This window comes from Megascapheus bottae, chromosome 15 (assembly GCF_031878675.1).
Source record: "Megascapheus bottae isolate mThoBot1 chromosome 15, mThoBot2.hap1, whole genome shotgun sequence".
NCBI classification, from domain to species: domain Eukaryota; kingdom Metazoa; phylum Chordata; class Mammalia; order Rodentia; family Geomyidae; genus Megascapheus; species Megascapheus bottae.
The window spans coordinates 9,064,798-9,089,561 of NC_143523.1; the positions used below are offsets into that span (position 1 = coordinate 9,064,798).

The 24,764-nt window shown below is 39.7% G+C and overlaps 1 protein-coding gene across 8 annotated transcripts; it reads left to right on the plus strand.

The window, feature by feature from the left end:
• Nucleotides 1–565: 565 nt before the first annotated feature.
• On the plus strand, nucleotides 566–23,946 carry Tial1 (TIA1 cytotoxic granule associated RNA binding protein like 1). Of its 8 annotated transcripts, none has more exons than XM_090345751.1 (15): nucleotides 566–1,382; nucleotides 3,953–4,014; nucleotides 5,128–5,159; nucleotides 6,123–6,229; nucleotides 7,881–7,977; nucleotides 15,585–15,734; nucleotides 15,965–16,019; nucleotides 16,186–16,273; nucleotides 18,097–18,172; nucleotides 19,723–19,831; nucleotides 20,532–20,627; nucleotides 20,725–20,809; nucleotides 20,979–21,102; nucleotides 21,473–21,612; nucleotides 23,566–23,946. In XM_090345751.1, the coding sequence occupies exons 1-15, from the start codon at nucleotides 1,351–1,353 to the stop codon at nucleotides 23,690–23,692; spliced, it is 1,380 nt and encodes a 459-aa protein (XP_090201877.1). In that variant the 5' UTR covers nucleotides 566–1,350; the 3' UTR covers nucleotides 23,693–23,946. The 8 variants fall into 8 exon arrangements, with proteins under 8 accessions (XP_090201877.1, XP_090201878.1, XP_090201879.1 ...); XM_090345752.1 differs by having other exon boundaries at nucleotides 567–1,382; nucleotides 15,636–15,734; XM_090345753.1 differs by lacking the exon at nucleotides 15,585–15,734 and having other exon boundaries at nucleotides 567–1,382.
• The last annotated feature ends 818 nt before the right edge of the window (nucleotides 23,947–24,764 follow it).

Below are 24,764 nucleotides of genomic sequence, written 5' to 3' on the forward strand. Positions count from 1 at the left end.
CTGAGTCTTCGTGCATTCTAAGCAAGCACTCTGACCACTAGGCAAAACTCCCAGCCCCCTGACTGCTCCTTAACCCCCTAATTCGACGAGAAAATGGATAAATCAATTTGCCAACAGAATACCAAGGCTAGGAAGACGCGCCCCGCAGACTTGCCTGGGCACCAGGGGAGCACAAAGTCAGCCACACCCCTCGGGATGCGGGAGGCTACCTCTCTCCAGCCCGTCGCGTGAGGCGGCGGTTGCTGACCACGGACCAGCTGTCGGATCGACAGAGGAGCCAGCAGGCTCGCCGGGCGGGACACCGCGCACCAGCGAGGCCCGCCGGGCAGGAAACCACGCGGAGCCGGCGCCCCAGCCGGGACTGCGGGCAGGGACACCACGCGGAGCCGGCGCACCAGCCGGGACTGCGGGCAGGGACACCACGCGGAGCCGGCGCACCAGCGAGGCCACCCCTCCCATCCCCAGGACAGGACACCACGCGGAGCCGGCGCACTAGCCAAGCCGCTGGGCGGGACACCACGCGGAGCCGGCGCACAGCCCGAGCCGCAGTTGAAGAAACCGCTCTCCGTCTGGACGGAGGCGGAGCAGAAGCACACGGTGCGCCAACAGAAGAGCTTCAGGATGCCTGAAGCGATCCTGAGACAGCCCCGGGCGCGAGGAACTCTGGGACTTGTAGTTTACTTCCCGGAGAGCGCCTTCTCCACTTTGCGCGCCGACTTGTTAACGTCGCTTTTATTCTTCCCTCCCTCCTTCCCGACACGCCAACTTCCTGTTCGCCTCGCATTCTCTCATAAGACTACAATACCCAGAAGACCCTTCTTCGGACTACAGTTCCCAGAAGGCCCCTGGAGAAGAAGTGCTTCCCTCGCTCCTTCTCTGGACCACAGTTCCCAGGGACTTTGCTGCGCGGCGGCTCTCTTTCTGTCGGACCACTTCTGGAGCTGGCTGGGCCTAGGCCGGTCAGCAGGCCCACAGGGACGACGTGGCCCGTCGCGACCCGGCGCAGGGTTCTCCCCGCGGCCCGACTCTCTGCCCCCTCTGCTCTCCCCAGCCAGGCCGTCGCCGCTGGCCTGAGCGGTGACCTGGAGGGCCGCGCCTGCGCCCTGCCCCGTTTCCTGCCTGGCTGGTGGCGGCGGCCATTTTGTTCATCCTCCTCCTCCTCCTCCAGCTCCTCCTGGTTGGAGCGCAGTGTCCGGAGCGGGCTGGGGGGAGAGAGCCGGAGAGCAGGGTTCGGTACCTTCTCCTCTGTCCCCAGCCGGCGCCCGGAGCCCCCCTCCCCTTCCTCCCCGCCCCCTCCCCTCCCCAGCCCTGCCCTCCCCCTTGTCCCGGGATCGCTCCGTCGCACCCACCATGATGGAAGACGACGGACAGCCCCGGACTCTGTGAGTACCCGAAACCGGGGGTGCCAGGCGCCGAGAGGCCCGGGCACCGCGGGACGCGGAGGGGAGGGAGCTGGAGACCGGGGCCGAGCCGGGACTCTCGGCGGCTCCTCGGCCGCGGTGGCGCGGACGCAGAGAGCATTCCTCCTTCGTCCCCTTTTCCTTTGGGAAAGGAAGAAGCCTTCCCTCCGCCCCAGCGCAGTCACTTCCTGGGGTCCGGGGCTTGGCTCGACCCCTTTCTCTCGCACCCTCCTTGGCGCCCCCTTCCCAGGCTGGGTCTCTGCACGGCTGAAGCTGTCAGGCTCGGAGAGCTCCTGCTCCCCTGTGGCCGTGGGGCCCCCCCGCCTCGGGGACCGGGCCTGCCTGGGGCTGGGACCCCCTCTGCAGCTCCCGCGGACCCGGAGGAGTTGGCGCTGCCGCCCGCCCTCCCGGTGCTCCGCTCCGGCTCCGGTTCTCGTCCGGAGAAGGCGGGACTCCGCGCCGCCGCCGCCGCCGGAGCCCCTTCGGCCTCGCTCTGCCCCCACGTGCCCCCGCCCCCGCTGTCAGAGACGCACGCCCAGCGCCCAGCGCCCGCCCGCTACTTTTGAAGAGCCCAAGGGAGGCCCCCGGGCCGGGCCGCCGCAGCCCGTCTCCCTCCCTGGCTCTCGGAGTTTACTTTGAGCGCTCACGACGGCCAAACTGACAACCAGTTGTTAGACTCCTCCCGCTCTGTCGGTGTTGCCGCTTCTCGATGTGTGTGTGCGTCGAGGCCCTCGGAGGTGGATAAGCGCTGTCTCCATCCGCTATTTGCTGTGTGTCTCTGGGGGAGTTCTTCCGCAGTCTTGCTGTGGCGTTTTTACCTGAAGCTTGAGCTCAATGAATGAATGTCACCTCCCGACCGTCTAAGTCCAGTTTCCTAATGAAGAGTGATGAGTCAGCACGCGAGTGCTCCTTTTTTCTTTTCTAAATAGGGTGACACTTTTCTCTCCCCCCCCACCCCATCCTTTTTAGAAGCCAGAGTACTTTCTCAAAGAGTTTTTACGTCTTCACACGCCTTTGGCTTTCCCCAGCGCCAGGAGGCCCACTACTTCTATCTGTAGAAGTGCAGGGTTTTTCTTTTGCCTCTGCCAGTATTGATAAGATCAGAGTTCACTTGGCTAGGTTATTTGATGGGGAAAGTACTTTTTGGGGATTAAAGGTGGATGGGCACTCAGGGAGTTTGACTAGCTCCTCAAAGATTTAATTCTCTCAGGCAGTGTGCTTAGTAAGGAAGATAGATCTCTATATTCAGTACTTGATTTTGATTTTTTTTTTCAGACTTGTGCTCTTCTTTTCTTTTTTTTTTTTTTTTGCCAACATCTTAAAAGTATTTGCCATCCTGTTTGGGGAGTTCGAGGCCAAAAAGTACATCTATGAACTTTCATGTTGCCTTTCTTTTCTGCCTTCTCTTCCCAGGAAAGAGAGAATGGAGACAAATTTAAATTTTGCCTTTCGAAATCTTTTTGGCCAAAACTTGACATTCTGCTCCTAATGCGTACTTTGTTGGAAGTATCTGGGAAAAGCTAGACTTAGGGCCTAGCTAGCATGTATTTAAGGAAACAATTACATTCTATCTAAAGTGTCCGAGGTGTCATCATTGCATCATAATAGCTACTGAATAATTGGTAAATTCTCCTGGCACATGTCTCATTAACTGTATCTATTTGTTCCTTTGAAGAGGAATTACTGGTTTTGTCGTGCTAAGTAATATGCTTTTTTAGTATCTTTTCCTATAACTCTCTTTACATCCTGCTTGTCTTCATCTCTGAGATCTTCTTCAGTAGGTTAATGAGCTAATTCATTGTTATTTATTTTATTATATCTCTCTTCGGCCTCTTTTCTCTGAAACACTTGAGTTGTTTGTGTTTACCATTGTCTAAAAATATAAAGCATATGTAGATGAGTAAATAAACATCATAAGCTGTTATTCTTGTATGTCAGTATATGTTTACTATTCTGTCTTCCATTTTTCTTTCTGGAACTGTCTTCTCACACTGTTGTCCATGGGAAAGGGTTTTTTGTTTGTTTGTTTGCTTGTTTTTTTTTTAGACAAAGACTGCTACATCTTCCTAGGTTTTAACCCTCCGGCACTTAGTTCACTGCCTGGACCATAGAGGTACTCAGTAACTATTTAACAATGATTATACTTTCACTAAGTCTTTAAAAAAAAAAAATCCTGAGTGATTTAAATTACAGGCAGACATTGTCATATCTGATAAAGTTTGTTGACTTTTATATAGTTTTTAAAACTCTTTAATATAAAAGTTTGAGATAAAAGTGAATATTTCACAATTGAGATTTTAATGAAAATAATGCATAGTGGTTTTTAAAGGTATAAATTTTACATGTTTCTTCTCAAATGGCTTTTTAAGATCCAAACTTTGAACATTATTTGAGATTTTGTTTTGTTCATAGAGAGCCTGTACTTTGCATTGTGATCTATGGATTAGGTTTTCAAGTGGATAGTATGCTTTAAAAGAATGTACTCTTAAAGCTTATCTTAACCTGTTTCTGTAAAATGCCTGTGTGTTACTAGTGAGGTTTTTTTCCCGCAGACACACACAAGCTAAGACATATGGTTCTATCTTCAGAAAACAATATGGTGTTTATAGCCTAGGTAGGTCTTTAAATATTCATTATCTATAGTATTACTAATTTATTTGATGGTATTTAAAGTGGTATAGAATTGCTTTTATATTGAGACTAAAGTTCTATTTGTTATACAGTTGCTGTAAGGTCTGTTTTCTGATGTTATCCATTCGCACTTGACATTTGTTTGGGGGTATAATGTATTTCATGTAGTGGGCAACTTGTGACCTAAAGACCAAACAAATGAGATCACGCTGGTGTCGAAAGTGGACCAGCCTTGCAGGACACATGTTTCAGGCTTGTGTTGTATGTGTCTTTGTAGTGCAGTGATTTGATCCATGGTATATCTGAATCTACGGTATGGCACTAATTAGACCAGTGTTCTGTTGAAGTTTTTTTTTTTTTCATCCTTTTTATGCACCAAAATCAGTAGAAATTGGGATTCCTGGGTAATAATGACCATGCTATGCATTGTCATACTTTAAGGCTAATCAAAAGGAAGAAATAAACCAATTATTTAGAGTATAATCTGAACATGTAAGAACAAAGCAGAATAAAATAATGGAAAAAATCTCACTATAATGTTGACTAGCTATACTATGGATTTGGTTATATTGTGGCTATAATCAAGTCTCACATGCAATTCAGTCATTCTCTTTCTTTGAAATGTGTGTGTCAATATTCCTTATAGATGGTCAGTTTAGTTCTATTACTTGCATTTCTCCCTCACCATACCTCCTTCCTAAAATCAAACACTGGAAAATCGAACAATTCTTTAGAACTTTATTAAGGAATATTATTGCAAAATCTCTTGTCTAAGAACTTGTCAAGAACAAAAGCAAAAATGTTAGGTTTGTGGAAATTTAGCCATAGTGTTTTGTGTAAAAGTGCAGTAATTTCAACCTTCATAGGGCTACCCTTTTTAGAGTGAGAGCACATTCAATGTGCAAAAGCTGTCATTAGTTTTCTGCAAGGCATGATGTTCTTAAAAATTCTGCCCAGTTGGACATAGGAAGTAGTTTAGCAATGTGAACTTCTGCCTACTGTGAAACTGCCAAGTTTCTAGTTGCAAATTGGATTTTAACCCTGATGCTAGGGATAAAGGTATCATTTTCAGTTTTTAATGCTTCAATTTCTACAGTTCCTGTTCTTAGAAGACAAATAGACTGTAAGGTATGCCTCTGTTTTTTTTCCCTTTAGTTAAAAATCATTTTGGAGTTTTCTATGTGTTTTCTCTTTTTAATTGACCTTTCAATATAAAAACTCAAGTCATATGATGTTTTCTGTTATTTTGTGTATGTTCTTCAGGTAGAAATTATATATTTAAAATCATGGGATTTTAGAATATGTTGACTACTTCATAACCACATCAGAAAGAAATTGAACACTCACTTGCAAAAGGGAAAAGCTATTTTGATAAACCAGACAGTATTGATTTAAATACATGAATTACAGATCTACGGGTAAAAGAAAGGGCAGTCTAGCTGGGTGCCAATGGCTCATCTATGTAATCCTAGCTACTGAGGAAGCTGAGATCTGAGGATTGCAGTTAGAAGCCAGCCCAGATGTGCCCAGAAGTTGAGCTGTGGCTCAAGTGGTAGAGTGTTAGCTTGGAGCACAAATGCTCAAGGACAGTGCCTAGGTCCAGAGTTTAAGCCCCAGGACTTGACAAAGGAAAAGAAAAAAAATCAAGAAAGGACAATCTGAAATTTGGGTGAAATTATATAGTTGATTGTATTCTTTATATCCCAGTAAACTAAGATGTTCTACATGTTGTGGAAGGCCTTAAGTATAGCATGGCATTCTAAACGTTTTTATCTGACACTAGTGTTAGAAATACAGATTAACAATATATGTGAAGGCCCCTAGAAATTCTTCAGAATTTTTAACTGATTGGAAATAAGTTGACTTTAAATGCAAGTCCTATTAAATAGCGGCCTCTTCTTTTGTGGAACCTAGATTTTAATGCCCATGCAGTTTTTCTTGAACAGATGAATGTTTAAGAAGGAGTGAAAATCATGTAAACTGTCTTTCACTAACGTAATTCTACTTCAGTTTTGTTACTAGCTAGCTTTCAGCATGTGAAAATCTTATCCATTGTCCTTTTCTCTGAGCTAATTATTAGCTTAATTTTAGGTTGGATCAGCACAATATTTAGGATATCAAGATCATCTGTTCATTTTCCTTGAACAAAACAAATTATTGTATGGATACAGGCACACAAACCTACAAGTTAAAAAGAGGCAAGTTGTTGGCTATGGATAGTTCATAATCCTATATAACTTTCACTGACTTATGTATAGGCTAGCTCAACTTAAATGTAAGGAAAAGATGGTAATACCTAAACCAGTTTGTCAGCTAGTTTAATCTTATCTTTTAATAACATTGGACTTGTATTTCAAGTTTAGAACATGTATCCTAAGGTTATTAATAACCGTTACAATGAAATTTCTAACTAAACTGGAAAATTGTTACTCATCCTTACCTCCTACTATTTAAATTGTCTTTTTGGTTTTTAGCTTAATCTTAGCTTTTTCAGTCTTTCTCTTTCAGCATGCTCCATCTTTAAACATTTAATGTATCTAATGTGGCAACTATGTTGCAAGGCTTTTTTTTTTTGTCTCTGTTTCCAGATGTTATTTATTATAGTCAGAAAAATAATACTTAGGTCCTTTTACTTTCCAGAAGAAATTGTGTTAAATTTTACAAGTACTGTTTGGTTTATCAGGTGTTCATGACAGATAACAAGTTTAAGGAATTATTGTTAAATACAATAGCTTAAAAGTTTCCCAGTTTATTGAGAAAAGTTAAGACCATGGTATAATATAAACCAAAGGGGTCAACTCTTGACAGTGACATAGTAATTTTTATTTCTTGAAACTTCTTATAACATACACGTGCACACACGCGCACACACACATTTGTAATTACAAGGAAAAAAATCCTAGTTTTATTTAAATACCCATAGAAATATATTTGAAATTGTCTGTTTTCTCTTAAATTCCTAAAGAAATCCTTTTATTAAAAAATCTACATAAAGTTATATATATATATTTTTTACTAAGAAGTTTTTAAATTTTTATTTTATTTTTTTTGTCAGTCACGGGACTCGAACTCTGGGCCTGGACATTGTCTCTGAGCTCTTCAGCTCAAGGCTACTACCCTACACCTTGCTTGAGCCACAGCACTGCTTCCAGTTTTCTGGTGGTTAATTGGAGATAAGAGGCTCATGGACTTTAGTGCCCTGGGTGGCTTTGAACTTCAATCCTCAGCTCTCAACCTCCTGAATAGCTAGGATTACAGGAGTGTGCCACCATGCCCGGCTGAAATTTTATGATTTTGCTCTGTTCTCCTTAAAAAAAAGTAATAAAGGCATGTCATTGCTAATGGTATTATTTAGGCCAAAATAAAATAAAACCCACCCACCACCTTCTGTGTGTTTTGTTACAACTTTGATTCTGTTCCTTGCTTATGTAATTGCTTTAGTTGGGAGTCCTAGGACAAGCCCACTAATATTTAGTGTCTAATCCTTTTGTGAACAGGTATTTTAGTGAACCAGAATTTGTCAAATTTCTGTGTTATAAATTATTTTAAAATAAGACTTATTTGAATTTTTAAACACTAAAGTAAGATAAAAATATGCTATATGGGGTATGAGATAATATACCTTTGGGATATCAAGGTTATACTGGTTTGTTTAAAATGCCTTTTGAAATATTTTAATGGTGTAAAAACAAGTTTTGCTTTCTCAAATAAGGGTTAATCTTACCGTCATAGGATTAACTTTATACTTGGAGGAATTTTATTAAGATGAAATAGAAGATAATGAATTAAAAGATATTATTAAAGGCATGGCTAAGAAAAGTTGCTGATAATATTTTTTTTCTTGTTTAGATACGTAGGTAACCTCTCCAGGGATGTAACGGAAGTCCTTATACTTCAGTTGTTCAGTCAGATTGGACCCTGTAAAAGCTGTAAAATGATAACAGAGGTAAGATCTTCCCAGTTACCAGTGCTGTCTGTTAGCATGATGTTTTTATCATTTTGAGATATTTGAGTTAATTATCATTTTCAACTTTATTTTATGCCTCAAGCTATTCTGTTAAGGAGAGTGTTGTGTTGACTTACTCATTTCAGTTTGGCTGATAAACAAGTTTTATTTGTCAAGGCAAAGCAAGCTTCCCTGCTGATGTTTTTATCTGGTCATTTTCATGATACTGTTATCTTCAGGTGATTCTTGGTAAATAGCTCCTTTAGGAATGGTGAAAGCATAATGGTATGTCATACAAATCGTAAGAGTATTAATACCTCTATACATTTTTAAAGTTTAGGACTTGGTATACATGTAAAAAAAAAAATTAGGCCAAAGTGAAGTAGCATACATCTTGTGCATCTTTAGTGAGTACTGAGGAACTTGACGTAGCTAGGCATTTAGCTTGTTATATGATTTTGTCCCTTTTTTCAAAGATAAGGTACTTTTTAAACACTTTCTCAAAACTGCAGTGTAGTATCCAGTGACTCATTTATCAATTCTATTTATTCATCAACGCAATTTTTGACTACTGTGTATCTGATACTACGGTAAGTGTTAGGGATACAGCAGTAATGAGGCAGTTTCTAGGCCTTATCAGTTGAGAGACCTAGAAGTTAACAGGCAGTTAGGATGTAGCATGTTATGACATTTGGAGGCAGGTGGTCTTAAGTCTGGGAAGCTTCTTGTAGGAACCAGTACAGAAGCTGAAACCTAAAAGGATAATGATAGAAACTTGCTAGAAAGGAATTTAGGGAAGAAGGGATTCTAGGTGGACTGGGCAGGAACGCATAAGAGGGTAACAGGGAAAAGAAGTCTGTTTTCTGTTAGAGAACCACAGTTAGCATGGTTGGCGTTTGAAATGGGATTAGTGACAAGAGATGCTAGGAAATGAGGCAAGAGTGTTTGGAAGGTGCTAAAAGCCATGTTCATGTTTTATCCTGAAATGGGAAAACCTGTAATCTTCTGACTTTTTGATCTTTCCTAACTAATGACAGTCCTCATTCTGTCTGGTATATGTTTATTATCCTTTTTTTTTTTTTTTTTGGTGGGTCATGGAACTTGAACTCAGCCTGGGTGCTGTCTGTCTCTGAGCTCTTCAGCTCTTGACACAAGCCCCACTTACCATTTTATGGAGGTTAATTGGAGATAAGAGTCTTAGTTTCTTTTGTTCCCTGGCTGGCTTTGAACTTGATCCTCAGATCTCTGCCTCCTGAGTAGTTGGGATTACAGGCGTGCGCCTGGGCTCCTGTCACCTTTTTATTCTTAACTTTGGCTATTTATTCATGGATCTTTCATTGATCAAGAATTTATACCACGAGATTATATTCAAGGCTAAGAGGATATAATAAAGAACTAGACAAATAGCGTCCCCAAACACGTAGGGGTAAGAGCTATAGATAGAATTGTTTGAAGATGAGGATTGAAGGATTGATGCTAAGATAGGCTTAAGTAGTTAGGGAAGGTAAGGCATGAATAAAAAAGAGAGTGTCATCTAGGCCAAAAAAGGACTGGCCGTGGTGGGAGACAATACAAAGGCCTTGAGTTCTGAGCTTATTATGTTTATGGAGCCAAAAACCCAAGGTGGTTTGCTGGTTTAGTGATAGAGGGTAAGTGGTAAGAAGTGGGCCCAGCAAGGTAGATGTGACTTAGCATCTTAGGACAATATATAATAAACTTTAAGATGACCATTAACAGAACAAGGTATTTGCATTTTTAAAAATAATATTTGAGGGCTGGGAGTTTTTGGCCTAATGGTAGAGTGCTTGCATAGCATATACAAAGACCCAGGTTTGATTCCTCGGTACCACATATATAGAAAAAAGCTGAAAGTGGTGCTGTGGTTAAAGTGGTAGAGCTCTACCTTGAGAAAAGACAAAGGGCAGTGCTCAGGCCTTGAGTTCAAATTCCACACCTGGCCAAAAAAAAAAAAAATTGAGCTGGCACAGTGGCTCATGCCTGTAATCCTAGCTATTCAGGAGGCTGACATATGAGGATCGTGGTTCAAAACCAGCCCAGCACTAAAGAACATGAGACTTGCCTCCAATTAACCACTAGAAAATGGAAAGTGGGGCCTGGTTCCAGGGGTAGGGCAGTAGCCTTGAGCTGAAGAGCTCAGGGACAGTGCCCAGGCCCAAGATCCACCAAAATAAATAAATAAGAATTACATTTGTGTGGAGAAGAACTATAGGAGGTGAAAACAGGAGACAAGCTAACTTTTCTACAATACTCCAGGTAAGAGCTAGTGGATACTTTAGAGACTTGGTTAACAAGTAGAGCTAGGTATATTTGGAGTACAATTTGGAGGTAGAATCAATGACTGCATTGGCTGTTGGATATAAGGGAAAGGAAGAAATCAGGAAAGACTTATTGCAATTGTGTGGATGATAATGCTATTCACTAAAATGGGGGGACTGAGAGAAGCAAGCAAAGGATGGATGGGAAAGGATAAGAACCAAGAGTTGTTTTGGCATTGTTAAATTTAAGATGTACACTGGATACCTAAAATGCACATTATGCATAGCTTATTGAATAAACTAGTTCCGGACTCTTCAAGGCCCAAAGCCAAGGCTTGTAGTGGTATTTGAAATGAGAATTAAGCTCACTTAGAATGATGCCTGAGAAGAAGTGAGGCCTGAGTCCTTGCCCTAGAACAGCTTAGTGTTTAGAACTCCAGTTAGAATTAAACTTAAGAAGAAAGAATTACCTTCTGAAAGATCTTCCAGAGAGAAAACAAAACCAAGAACATGATAGTTTATTTATGCTAGTCATGGGGCTTGAACTCAGGGCCTAGGCACTGTCCCTGGGCTTTCTCAAAGCTAGACTTCTACCACTTGAGCCACATCCCCACTTCCAGCTTTTTTCTATGTATATGGTACCGAGGAATCAAACCCAAGTCTTTGTGAATGCTAGGCAAGCACTCTACTACTAGGCCAAACTCCCAGCCTCCTGTTAGTGTTTACTTTTTTTTTTTTTGGCCAGTCCTGGACTTGAGCTCAGGCCCTGAGCACTGTCCTTGGACTTCCTCAAGACCACTTCTCTACCACTTGAGCCTTACCACCACTTCCAGCTTTTTTCTACTCTGTATGTGGTACGGAGGAATCGAACCCTGGCCTTCGTGCATGCTAGGCAAGCACTCTACCACTAGGCCTAACTCCCAGCCCCCATGTTAGAGTTTAAAGGAGGATGAGCCACTGTTTGAATTCTTCCTGGAAGTCAAGAAAAGCAGAAAAGGAATCAGTAGTTTGAGTGGCATTGTTGGGTTGGAATCTGTTAGAAGTTGGTTTAAGAATGGATATGAGAGGGGGGAGTTTGGCCTAGTGGTAGCATGCTTGCCTAGCATGCACGAAGACCTGGGTTTGATTCCTCGGTACCACATACATAGAAAAAAGCTGGAAGTGGTGCTCAGGCTCAAGTGGTAGAGCTCTGGCCTTGAGAAAGTCCAAGGACAGTGCTTACATCCTAAACTCAAGCCCAGGACTGGCCAAAGAAAAAATGTATGAGAAAGTGTTCGAATCATTAGAGAATTTCAATGAAAAAGTAATAATTGTTTTGCTATTTTTTTCCCCCCAGTCCTGGGCTTAAGCTCAGGGCCTGACCACTGTCCTTAGATTTTCTCAAGGCTATCTACCACTTGAGCCTCAGCACCACTTCCAGCTTTTTTCTCTATATAGTACCGAGGAATCGAACCTGGGTCTTCATGCATGCGAGGCAAGCACTCTACTATTAGGCCAAACTCCCGGCTGCTAATTTATTTTGTTTGTTTGTTTGTTCGTTTGTTTGTTTGCCAGTCCTGGGGCTTGAACTTAGGGCCTGAATACTGTCCTTGGGCTTTTTCCTCAAGGCTGGCACTCTTATCACTTGAGCCACAGCACCACTTCCAGCTTTTTCTATGTATGTTGTACAGAGGAATTGAATCCCAGTCTTCATGCATACTAGGCGAGCACTCTACCACTAGGCCAAACTCCTGGCCCCTGTTTTGCTAATTTTTAAATGTATGTGTATACACAGACATCTGATGAATGAATGACTTCACAGCTTATTCATATTCTGTAGCTCCTAAAATTTAACTTGTAAATTGTTACAAAATCTCATTTTTCTGTCTTGACATTTATGTCATTCAACAAAGGTAAGGACCTAGTAGGATTTTGGAGTTTTGCCTGTTGGTGGTTTAAATGGGAACCTTCTAAAGGATATGAATTTTATTATAGAATATATAGTGTCTAGATATTTTTCCTTTTATTTTGATATGTAAAAATCCTGTTTTATGATTTTATTACATTAGATGTTTCCATAGCTTCTAAGTTTTTCCTTTTTTTTCTTATTTGGTTGGTCCTGGGGCTTGGACTCTGGCCTGGGCGCTGTTCCTGAGCTCTTCGGCTCAAGGCTGCCACCCTACCCCCCTGGGTCAGGGCATTGTCCTTGAGCTATTCAGCTCAGGGCTACCACCCTACCCCTGGAGCCACAGCCCCACTTCCAGTTTTCTTTTCTTTTTTTTTTTTTGGTCAGTCCTGGGCTTGGGCTCAGGGTAAGAGCTCTGTCCTTGGGTTTTCTCAAGGCTAGAGCTCTACTACTTGAGCCACAGCAACACTTCTGGCTTTTTTCTATGTATGTGGTACTGAGGAATTGAACCCAGATCTTCATGCATGCTAGGCAAGCACTCTACCACTAGGCCAAACTCCCAGCCCCACTTCCAGTTTTCTAGTGGTTAACTGGAGATGAGTTTCTTGTTCTTTAGTGCCCAGACTAGCTTTGAACTGTGATCCTTAGATCCCAGCCTCCTGAGTAGCTAGGATTGTAGGTGTGTGCCATGGCACCCGGCTGTTTCTAGCTTTTTCTGTGTAATATAATACAATATGTATGTCTGGATTTTTAAAGAAGACATTACATCTTTTTCTCTGATAGTTGAATTGATGTTTGACTTAAGAAGAATCAGTGGGTATCTTAGGTGAAACACAGTGCAATGTGAATATATAGTTCTACGTGATACGAATATTTAAGGGTATGTGCGTATTGTGGTTCTCCCTTACCTGGTTTCAACCAATCTGTTCAAAAATGTTAATTAGGTTCATAAATTAATATGTTTCTATGACATACAAACCCTTAGCCTAATTTGGATTAAGTTCTAAATACTAAGTCCCAGTGATTGTAAATAGAGATTCCCTCCTTGAACACTTGTTTGTTAAACTTGTCATTTAAAATATGATATAAAAATCAATGTTAATAAATTCTCTAATAAAAAAATGTTAATTAGGAAATTCCAGAAGCAAACAGTTCAAAACTAGAAAATTCCACACAATTGAGAATAGTGTGATAAATCTTTTGTTGTCCTAGCTTAGACATGAATCATTCTTTTGCCAAGTGTTTTCATGCTGTAGTGCTTACCTACCTATAAGTCACTTAGCACTCCTCTGGCAGACTGATTGACTGACATTGCCCTCTTAGTCCTTCTGTTGTAGTTAACCATGTCTAACTTGATAAAGATGGCCACAGGGTGCACGAGTAGTATTGGCCATTAGGATACACCCAAGTGGTTCCTTTAAGTGAAAAGGTGAAAATTCTCAATACGAAAGATAATCTGTTACATGCTAAGGTTTCATGGTGAAAAAAACAACTATCCTATTAAATTATGAAAGGGAAAAATTTATGCTATTACTGTTGGACTTAATACGTACTGGCTACTGTACAAGTTAAGTGCTTAGTTAAGATTTAAAATTATCTACAGAGTTTGGCTCTATGCTCAGTGTTTGATACCCACTCTCCAAAACATTCCCTATGGATAAGGGAAACATACATATGCACACATACATACACGTGCACACATGAGCATATGTAAGTTCATACATTAAATGGCATCTATCCTACTGCTAGTTTGATAGATTTGAAATCAGTTTGGTGGGCTAGTTTCCTAAAGTCTTGGGCTTTTTGTAGCTCTGCCATTGACCTTTTGTATGTTTTACAATAATTATCCGTGTTTCTCTTAGAGATTCTTAGGGGAAAAGTTGGAGTAAGATAAAATACAGAGTAGCCCCAAAGCCCTTGAGCTTCTTACGTGTGTGTGTGTGTGTGTGTGTGTGTGTGTGTGTGTGTGTGTGTGTGTGTGTGTGTGTGTGCGCGCGTGCTCATGTGCGCTTGTCCTAGGGATTGAACTCAAGGCCTGGGCACTGTCCCGCTCAAGGCTAGAACTTAACCACTTGAGTCTCAGCTCTGGCTTCTTTGGTTCTTGTTTTAGCTAATTGGAGATGAGAATCTCACAGACAGCTGGCCTGATGGTTCACCCTTGTAGTCCTAGCTACTCAGGAGGCTAAGATCTGAGGATTGAAGTTCCAACCCAGGCAGAAAAGGCCATGGGGCTCTTATCTTCAATAAACTGCTCAGAAAAGGCTGGAAGTGGTTCTGGTGGCACAAGTGGTAAAGCAGTACTCCTGAGCAAAAGAAGCTCAGTGACAGCACCCAGACCCCGAGTTCAAGCCCTAGGACAAGCCCAAAAAAAAAAAAAAAGTCAGACGTTTCTGCTCAGACTAGCTTCGAGTCACCATCCTCAGGTCTTAGCCTCTTGAGTTAGGATTACAGGTGTGACCCACCAGTGCTCAGCTGAGCTTTTTACTTTTAAATCATTCCTTTGATGAATGCTCCTGGTGAATGTTGATTTCATAAAAGGAACTTAATTTTTTTTGCAAGTCCCAGGGCTTGAGCTCAGAGCCTTTGCTCAAGGTTAGTGCTCTACCACTTGAGCCACAGCACCACTTCTGATTTTTTCTGTTTATGTGGTACTGAGAAATTGAACCCAGGGCTTCATGCACTCTACCACTAGGCCAAGCTCCCAACCCTAGGTCCCAGTTTTTACCAAAATTCATTTGTAGTTTGGTTGTTAGTGGCATTCCTTTTTTTTTTCACCTTCTTTATAAATATATACTTGCCAACTATGAAGCATATTTTTAAAAATATCCCCCCACCTTTTTTTTTTTTTGGTTGATGTGGGGCTTGAACTCAGGGCCTGGGTACTGTTCTTAAGCTCAAGACTAGCACTCTACCACTGAGCTACAGCTCCACTTCCAGTTTTTGAGTGGTTAATTGGAGACAAGAGCTTAATGGGTACTTTTCTGTCCCTGGGCTGGCTTTGAACTTCAGTCCTCAGTACTCAGCCTCCTGAAACTAGCATAGGTAGACAAATCTAAGAGACTGTTATCTGTACTTAACCAGCAGAAAATCAAAAGTGGAGATGTAATTCAAGAGGTAAAGTGCTAGTCTTAAGCAGAAAAGCTAAGCAAGAGTATACCTTGTTTAAGTCCCAGTACCAAAAAAAAAAAAGGTGGAAGAGAAGTGGTCCTTATTCAAATTTGAGTTCAGGGTTTTGCTTAGTTTTAATGTAAGTTACTATTATATATTAAACATAGTTCACCAGAATTATATATTTTAATACTCATGCTCATGATTCTACAAAGCTACAAAGTCAGCTTTGGCTTTAAGTCTTTTTTTTTTTAGTGTTAGGCTTTCATAAACTTATGCAATCTCACCTTGTACATTCCTAGCTATCAGTAATGTTTTTTCCTGGATTTTCTTCTCAGCAACCCGATAGCAGAAGGGTCAACTCTTCTGTTGGATTTTCTGTTTTGCAGCATACAAGCAATGACCCATATTGCTTTGTGGAATTTTATGAACACAGAGATGCAGCTGCTGCATTAGCTGCTATGAATGGGAGAAAAATTTTGGGAAAGGTAAGACAGTAGGATGGTGCCACCTTATAAGTGCATATATTTGCATGTTAAATTAGTTTGTGTTTTTCCTTAGCAAGTTTTTAAACAGACATTCAGCTGCTGAGTGATGGTTTTGTTTTAGTGCTGTTACAAAAGTAATCCTGCTTGATAAAATGATATATTAAGTGGTAAGTGTTATAATTCATAATGACATGCCTAATAATTACGTTAAATACAATCTTTATTTTTAGGAGGTCAAAGTAAACTGGGCAACAACACCAAGTAGCCAGAAAAAAGATACTTCCAGTAAGTACTTCTGCTGCATTTTTCTGTGGAAGATTCTGAAATTATCCTGGCAGCATTTCCAGTTTCACTAGGATTTTCCCCACTCTTTTAATATTACCTACAAACGGTTTCATAACTGTTCTTTTTTTTTTAAAAAGTATTTGATTACCAAATGCTTTGATTTCAGATCACTTCCATGTGTTTGTTGGGGATTTGAGTCCAGAAATTACAACAGAAGATATCAAATCAGCATTTGCCCCCTTTGGTAAAATATCGTAAGTATCCTCAGCAGTACTAGACTTAGTAGTGGATAGGCAGTATTGTATATGATTAACTTGTATTGGAATTAAAATTTTCTTTCTCTAATTAGTGTGTTTTTCTTTTAGTTTTGGTTTTCTATTTTGATTTATTTTCTTTTTGAGTAGATGTTGTTGCAAATGTTAATGTCATTTCAATGTTCTGTTCTTATATAATCCTGTGTAATAATGTTTACAAATTTTAAATGATTCACTGTTATATGAAAAAATGTTTTGGTGATAAAACTTAAGTCTAATTCTTTGTCAAATGTTTTCAAAACTTGGTCGTTAAAGAATAATGGGTTAATGAAAAGTAAATGTGACTTAAACTATGTGTTAAGCAGTTAATAATGTTTATAAGTGGGGGAAGGGAAGTAAATCTTTGAATATATTATGATTGTGCTTAGAATAATGACAAATGTATTCTGATATTTTAGCTGTAAATTAAAAGTAGTACTATCACAGGATTAAGATGTTTAAGATGTCTGAATCGTATAATCTGAGATTAATTAAAATTTTGTAGTAACATTTGATTTGCTAGTGAGGGACAAATGTTTGTTGAACAGAATTTATTGTTAACTTGATCAGATTATATTGGAAAGTTAAAAATGGTTACAAGTTCAATAATCTGTCTGATTAAAATCAATTTATCTTGTATATTTTCTATAGATTTAAAGTAATCATTTTAGTACTACTATACAGAAATATGTTATAAGTGAGAACAACAATTTTTTCTCTGCATAATTTGTTGTTCTATAGATTTATTTCAAAAAATACTTAATTATAAATTTTCTATTTTGATATTTGCTTTGCTTTTTAATCTAACTGTGGTAAGTAGTGATGTTTTAAAATTAGTATAAAATAATACAGGTTGCTGTTTTTCGATCTTTATTTATACCTGAGACCTGCAGTTTTCTAAAGTCCAAGTCACAATTAAAAGTAATAGCATTCTGGTTATTTTGCAGAATTGCTCATAAGAATGGACAGGATCTTGAAGGCTAACTGCAAGGAACTGTGCACACTGGAACTCAGTTGTAGATTTTTTTTCTCATTTCTATTTATTCTTATTATACATTATTTATATATACATACTTTAGTATTTACATTTTAACATTCTATATTCAGTGGAGTTCTATATTTCCAATCATTTTAACTTACTCACTAAAATTTCTGTGTAAATTTGTTGTTTCGTACTGGTGTGCTTAGCATTGTTGTTAGTTTTTTATTCTCCTTTCTTAAATTTCTGAAAATGTCAATTTTTCAAAATTTACAGCTGCCCAAACTCCAAAATGATGGTAGAGAATTGACCAAGAAAAATAAAGAAATCTGTTAACAGGCCATGTATGCCTTTTTAATTCCTATTTTTTCCTCTTTTTCAATTTTTTAATATTTTATATATTTTGTATCACTAGGCAGAAGACATTTAACTATTTAGATATTGCATGGTAAAGTAGTTAGCATTGTTACAGTAATTTATAGAATCAGTAAGTCTTAGAGGACACTAGTAAATAGAATATTAGAAAAGGAAACTATTGTTCCTATTAATCTTCAAATTTGAGCATTTAGTTTAGAAAGCTCAGGCTGTTTGATTAGGTTGCATGTTTATTACATGTTTTTGTCCTACTGCTTTTTTCTAACAGGTAAAGAAGCATTAGGGAAAGTTCAGGAATGGCAGTAGTTAATTAGGGCTAACTGGAATTTTATTTTTAAAAATGCTCACAATACAGTGTGTGTGGTTCCTTTTAGTTTTTATTTTGAGCATGACTCTTACTTCCCTCATTTAGCTGTGCTTCTTTTCACAGGGATGCTCGGGTAGTTAAAGACATGGCAACTGGAAAATCGAAAGGCTATGGTTTTGTATCTTTTTATAACAAACTGGTACGTTCTTTCAGCCCAATTGAAGTTTTTAACTCTAAACCTAATTTGTTTAGTAGTATAGGGTAACTGAAGCTTGAATGAGCTTGGATGTTAAATACAAACTTACTTGTGTATATTAATAGAATATAATTCATTCATAAATTTGGGAATGAGTAGCGGGAAGGGAAGATTATTAAAACTGCAGTTGTGCAGCCGGTGTGGTGGCTTGCTCTATAATCCTAGCTACTCAGGAGGCTGCGATTTGAGGATTGTGGTTTGAAGCCAGCCCAGGCAGGACAGTCTATGAGACACTAATCTCCAATTAACCACCACCCTCGTCCGCTCCCCCCCAAAAAATTGAATCCCAGGATAGGTACAGATGAAGGGAAGGCAAGTTCTGTTCATTCTTCATCATGAAAATTTCAGTTTCAATTTTTCTTTGGAATTATTTATACTTAAAACTGGGATTTTAATGCCTTTTGTGTGTGTGTGTGTGTGTGTGTGTGTGGGTCATGGGGCTTGAACTCTGGGTCTGGGTGCTGTCCCTGGGCTCTTCAGCTCAAAGCCTACCGCCCTACCCTTGAGCCAAAGCCCCACCTCCCCTTTTCTAGAGATTAATTGGAGATAAGATTCTCCCCTTCTTTAGTGCCCAGACTGGCTGGGAACCAAGATCCTCGGATTTCAGCCTCCTGAATAGCTAGGATTACAGGCATATCCCACTGCATCCGTCTTGTGTGACTTCTTGAAGGAAGAGGTTCCAAAACATCCAAACATTTGCATGAACTGTAACATTGAATAACAAAGTGGACTTTGGTTTTTAGTTTCAGCAACTTAAATTATGTTTTATTGAAGTTGTGAGATAAAAGACTAGGCACTGGTGGCTCACACCTCTAATCTTAGCCACTCAGGAGGCTGAGATCTGAAGAGCGCAGTTGAAATCTAGCCTGGGCATGAAAGATGGGGAGACTTTTATCTCTAATTAACTGCTAGAAAACCAGAAGTGGTACTGTGGCTCAAGTGGTCGACCCTGAGCTGGATAGCTCAGGGTCAGTGCCTAGGCTCAGAGTTAAGCCCCACCACTGACCAAAAAAAAGCCCAAAAAACTATAGTCTGTGTTTAGATGAATTATATGTTCACATTGATCTGAATAGATTTTATTGATAGCCTTTTAAAACTATTCTAAATCATGATTTATCAGTCTGTCTTAAAACAAGTTCTTAATCTTATGGCATATTCATAATTTATTACTAATAATTACATAGATATTTGAAAACTGTTCTATAATTTTTGTGTTTATGTTGGCTAGTAACTAGCATTGTGATTTTGTTTTTTTTGTGTGTGTTTTGTTATATTTGAATTGAATTTTCATTTATTGGAACTTAAATGTTATCCTAGTATTTAAATTCACTCCTAGCTTTTAAAATTCATTCAAATTCACTTTCAAAGAAGGTTAAGTGAATTCATTTACTGACAAGATTTATTGGGCACCTGCCATGCTAACTTTCATCATGCTAGGATTTCTATAGCACTCTGTTTTGTTAGTAATGGTTTTTCTTTTCTTTCTTCCACAGGATGCAGAAAATGCAATTGTGCACATGGGAGGTCAGTGGCTGGGTGGCCGGCAAATCAGAACCAACTGGGCTACTCGTAAACCACCTGCACCTAAAAGTACACAAGAAAGTAAGCCATACCTGCAAGAATATTGAAATTATTGGTTTTTCTCCAGCTGAAAATAGGCTTTTAATACAAATATCTCTGAAGCTATGAACCATTTATTTGTAGCTTGTCTACATTAAATCACAGCATTAAAATGATGTCTTTTCATCCTACCAAGGCATTTCTTTCTCTTTTTCTTCTCTCCCTTGCCCTTCCCCCTCTCCCCCACTCTCTCTCATCAGTTGTGGGGTTTGAACTCAGGGCCTGAACACTGTTCCTGCACTCTACCACTTTGAGCTGCAGCTTCACTCCAGGTTTTCTAGTGATTAATTGGAGATAAGAGTCTAACAGGCTTTTCTTCCTGAGCTGGCTTTGAACTGCAGTCCTTGGATCTCAGCCTCCTGAGTAGTTAGAATTCCAGGCATGAGCCACCAATGTCCAGCTAAAAGCATTTCTTAATAGTATATAAGTATCAATAAAAGATAATTGTACATATGCAGTGCTGATATTGAACCCAGGGCTGTCTACATGCAAGGCAAGTGCCTATGTAAACAATCTCTGGCTCAAAATATAGGATGTTTTACTCTACCAGAAATTTTTGATTAATTTTATTATCAAGGTAATGTACAGAACAGTTGCAGTTATACACTTAAGATAATGGGTACATTTTCAAATGATAGTTTTACAAACTAAAACAGGTGGCATTTTCATTTTCTGCATGTAGACAACACTAAGCAGTTGAGATTTGAAGATGTAGTGAACCAGTCAAGTCCAAAAAACTGTACTGTGTACTGTGGAGGAATTGCTTCTGGCCTAACAGGTACAGTGTTGGGTTTCCTGATCATCTTCTGCGGGGCTTCCTTGCTCTTACATGAATTATATACATTTCATAAGGTATTTTTATGATTCATTTACAGATCAGCTTATGAGACAGACATTCTCACCATTTGGACAGATTATGGAAATAAGAGTTTTTCCAGAGAAGGGCTATTCATTTGTCAGGTAGTGATTCCCATGTAATCCTTCTGTTGCTCTTATGTTTAATTAGTTCTTTGTACTTCTGTGTTTTTTGACTCTTCCATGGTATATTTGCTAATTTGCTAATGAATTTGTTATTTACTTTTTTGTTGTTAATAAAAAGACAAAACCTCAGTGTGTGTTCTTCTTTTAGGTTTTCAACTCATGAAAGTGCAGCCCATGCCATTGTTTCAGTGAATGGTACTACGATTGAAGGACATGTGGTTAAATGCTATTGGGGTAAAGAATCTCCTGATATGACTAAAAACTTCCAACAGGTAATTGCATTTTTCTTAGCACTTTTTAAGGTTTCCATCTTATCTGTCTACATAAGAGCTTTGGAAACTGTAAAGAAAAAAGTATATATATACACATTTGTATATATATATATATATGTAAATATATAAATATAACTGCTTTCAGTTGCTTGTATTAATGCTATTTCAAAATTATTTTGCGGTATTAACTGAATCTTAATACTTTCTTTTCACAGGTGTCACCACCCCAATAAACTTAGACAATGATAAATAACAGAGTCCTATTCACATAAGGGTGCTTACTTAGTTTTTCTCTTCCTTGTCTCCCACTCTTTCTTCAAATACGGTGTTTCTTACTAGTTCCCTGAAACAATACTTTGTTTTTTCCTAGGTCGACTACAGTCAGTGGGGCCAGTGGAGCCAAGTTTACGGAAACCCACAACAGTATGGACAATATATGGCAAATGGGTGGCAAGTTCCGCCCTATGGAGTATACGGGCAACCATGGAATCAACAAGGATTTGGAGTAGAGTAAGTTGTTTGAATAGAGACATAAGTTCTGTCATAACAAATGAAAAGGAGGGCCAGGAACTTGGCCTAGTGGTTAAAGTGCTTGCCTAGCATGCACGAAGACCCGGGTTCCATTCCTTGGTACCACATATATAGAAAAAGCTGGAAGTGGTGCTGAGGCTCAAGTGGTAGAGCTCTAGCCTTGAGAAAGTCCAAGGACAGTGCTCAGGCCCTGAGCTCAAGCCCAGGACTGGCAAAAAAAAAAAAAAAAAAGAAATGAAAAGGATTGTAGGGCTTGAACTCTGGGCCTGGGAGCTCTTCAGCTCAAGGCTACTCCCTTACCCCTTGAGTCACAGCACAACTTCCATTTTTCTGGTGATTAATTGGAGATAGAGTCTCGAGGCTTTGTAGTACCCAGGCTGGCTTTGAACCGTGATCCTCAGATCTCAGCCTCCTGAGTAGCTAGGATTACAGGCGTAAGCCACTAGTACTGCTCAGGGAGGCTCTGTTTATAATATACATGGAGTTACTTGGATTATAAACATTTATAGAAACTGATCTAATGAAATGCACGTAAAGATACTAAAAAATTTTCATAACCTAGTTGGAAAGAGTAGTATATTTATGTAATCAGCTGGTAGAATCTGACTAGAGTTTCTATTTCTTTCTTTGCGGGGGGTGGGTTATGGGGCTTGAACTCTGGCCTAGGCTCTGTCCCTGAGCTCTTTAGGGCAAGGCTACTGCCCTACCCTCAAGCCACAGCCCTACTTCCCATTTTCTAGTGATTAATTGGAGATAGAGTCTCTCGGCTTTGTGTTGAGGGCTGGCTTTGAACCTTGATCCTCAGATCTCAGCCTTCTGAATAGCTAGGATTATAGGCATGAGCTTTTGACTAGAGTTTCTAAGGTTGGCTACTTGTATTTTTTTTGTTTTTTGTTTTTTTTGGCCAGGTGCTAGTTCTGAGTCTTGAACTCAGGCATGGTTATTGTCTTTGGGTTTCATTGCCTGAGTTTAATTCCACCATTCTACTTTCTGGCTATTTTCTTTTTTGGGGGGAGTGGGGGTGGTAGTTAATGAGCCAGCCTACCAGGCTGGCTTGAGTACCATCCTCAGATCTTAACCTCTTGAGTAACTAGGATTATAGGTATAAGCCACTGGTGTCTTTCCAGTACAGATTTAGACTTTTATGTTCACTGAAACTTTCCAAGAGGAACTTGTGTTACAGTTTCTTACAAGTTGATCACCTATGTAATGTGTATTGGTAGCAGATTTGTTGAGTAACTGTAACCCCTGTATTACCCAACAACAACAAAAGATTTATTGAATCTTTTTTTGGGGGGTGGGGGAGTTACTGCTCTGGGGGCTTGAACTTTGGGTCTGGGCACTGTCCTTGAGCTCTTCAGCTTAAGGCTACCACCCTACCCCTTGAACCAACCGACGTTTCCTGTTTTCTAGTGGAAGATAAGAGTCTCATAGTCTTTAGTGCCAGCTTTGACCCTTGACCTTCAGTCCTCCAATCTTAGCCTCCAGTGTAGCTAGGATTACAGGCATGAGCCACGTGCCCAGCTGTCCTGCACATTTTTGCTCAAGGCAGGTACTCTACTACTTGAGCCACAGTTCTACTTCCAGCTTTATTTATTTTTGGTAGTCATTAATTGGAAATAAGAGTCTTTGAGGACTTTTCTGCTCAGGCTGGCTTGGAACTATGATCCTCAGATCTCAGCTTCCTAAGCAGCTGGAATTACAGGCATGAGCCAGCCACTTGTGCCAGCTGATTTATTTTTAAGTCATATCTTTTCAGACTTGTGGTTACATTGTTATTATCAGAATTGTACAATATTCAGATATGTATTTAGATAGGCATATTTTCACTAATTTATTATAGATTTGTTTATTTCAACTTGTCTAATATAAACATCTAAATTTTTTTTTCTTACGGTGTTTACTGAACATTGTCTTTTTCTCTCTTTCAAGTCAATCACCGTCTGCTGCTTGGATGGGTGGATTTGGTGCTCAGCCTCCCCAAGGACAAGCTCCTCCCCCTGTAATACCTCCTCCTAACCAAGCTGGATATGGCATGGCAAGTTACCAAACACAGTGAGCTGGGACTCTATAAACAAAATTGTAATTCATGATAGGCTTCGATTTCCTGTGACACTCTGAAGACATGAAAGTAGACATCGGAAAATGAAAATATTTATTTTAAAAATTGAAATGTTTGGAACCTTTAGCACAGCTTTGCTTTGGTGAAGGACACATGTCTTCTAGTTCTGCCTTTTTAAGTTTTTGTTCATGATGGATATGAACATGATTTTTCTTTGTGTACAAAAACTAAAATAAAGTCAATAAAGACAATTCTGACTTCAAATTTTGATATAATAGGAGAAATGGGTAATACATTTTGATTCTTAGATACTATTCCATTTTTATCTTGCTGTTCAGTATTTTAATTCACTGTGTTTTTAAAAGAGCAAAAAAGGGAGAATCGTGAAAAACTGGGAATTACATAAGTTCATCCTGAATCCTGATCCTCCCCTCCCCTCCCCTGATGTGGACCACATTTGAAGTCAGCAGGAAAAAAAGTGATATTCAGAAGAAATGCATGATTTTGGAATCGCTCTGGAGGAATTATTTACTTTCTCTATGCCTAAAGAAACCGAAGCCAGACAGACTGAAATTTTGCACCCTAAATAAGGAGCAGCGTTGTCTAAGTTTCTTGAGCAAATGTTGATGGTCCATATTAAGACATATTTTTTAAACTTCAGAAAGTGTTGATTATTAAAACTGTAGTATATTACATTTCATTGGGGGTGGGGAAATTCCAAGTATGGTATTTGTATTAATACAAAGACAGTCATACTTGTGCTTTTACATGAAGTTTAAATGCTATCCATTGTAAATATTGAATAACTACAGTGTTTAAACAGCATGCTTCAACATAGAAGTAGCCACAATGTAATTTCAAGTAACACTTAACACATTCCACTGCATTCAATGCAGTGGATTGATAAGAATGTTTAAGACTGACATTTTTGAGGTTGGCTATGTAAATTAAAATAACACAAACTACACAGAAAAAGCCTTAAATTTTAATTTCATACAAGTCTTTGATGCATTAGTACATTCTAAAATGTCATTGGAAATTAGGGGTTTGTGGGGGGGCCTTTTTTTTG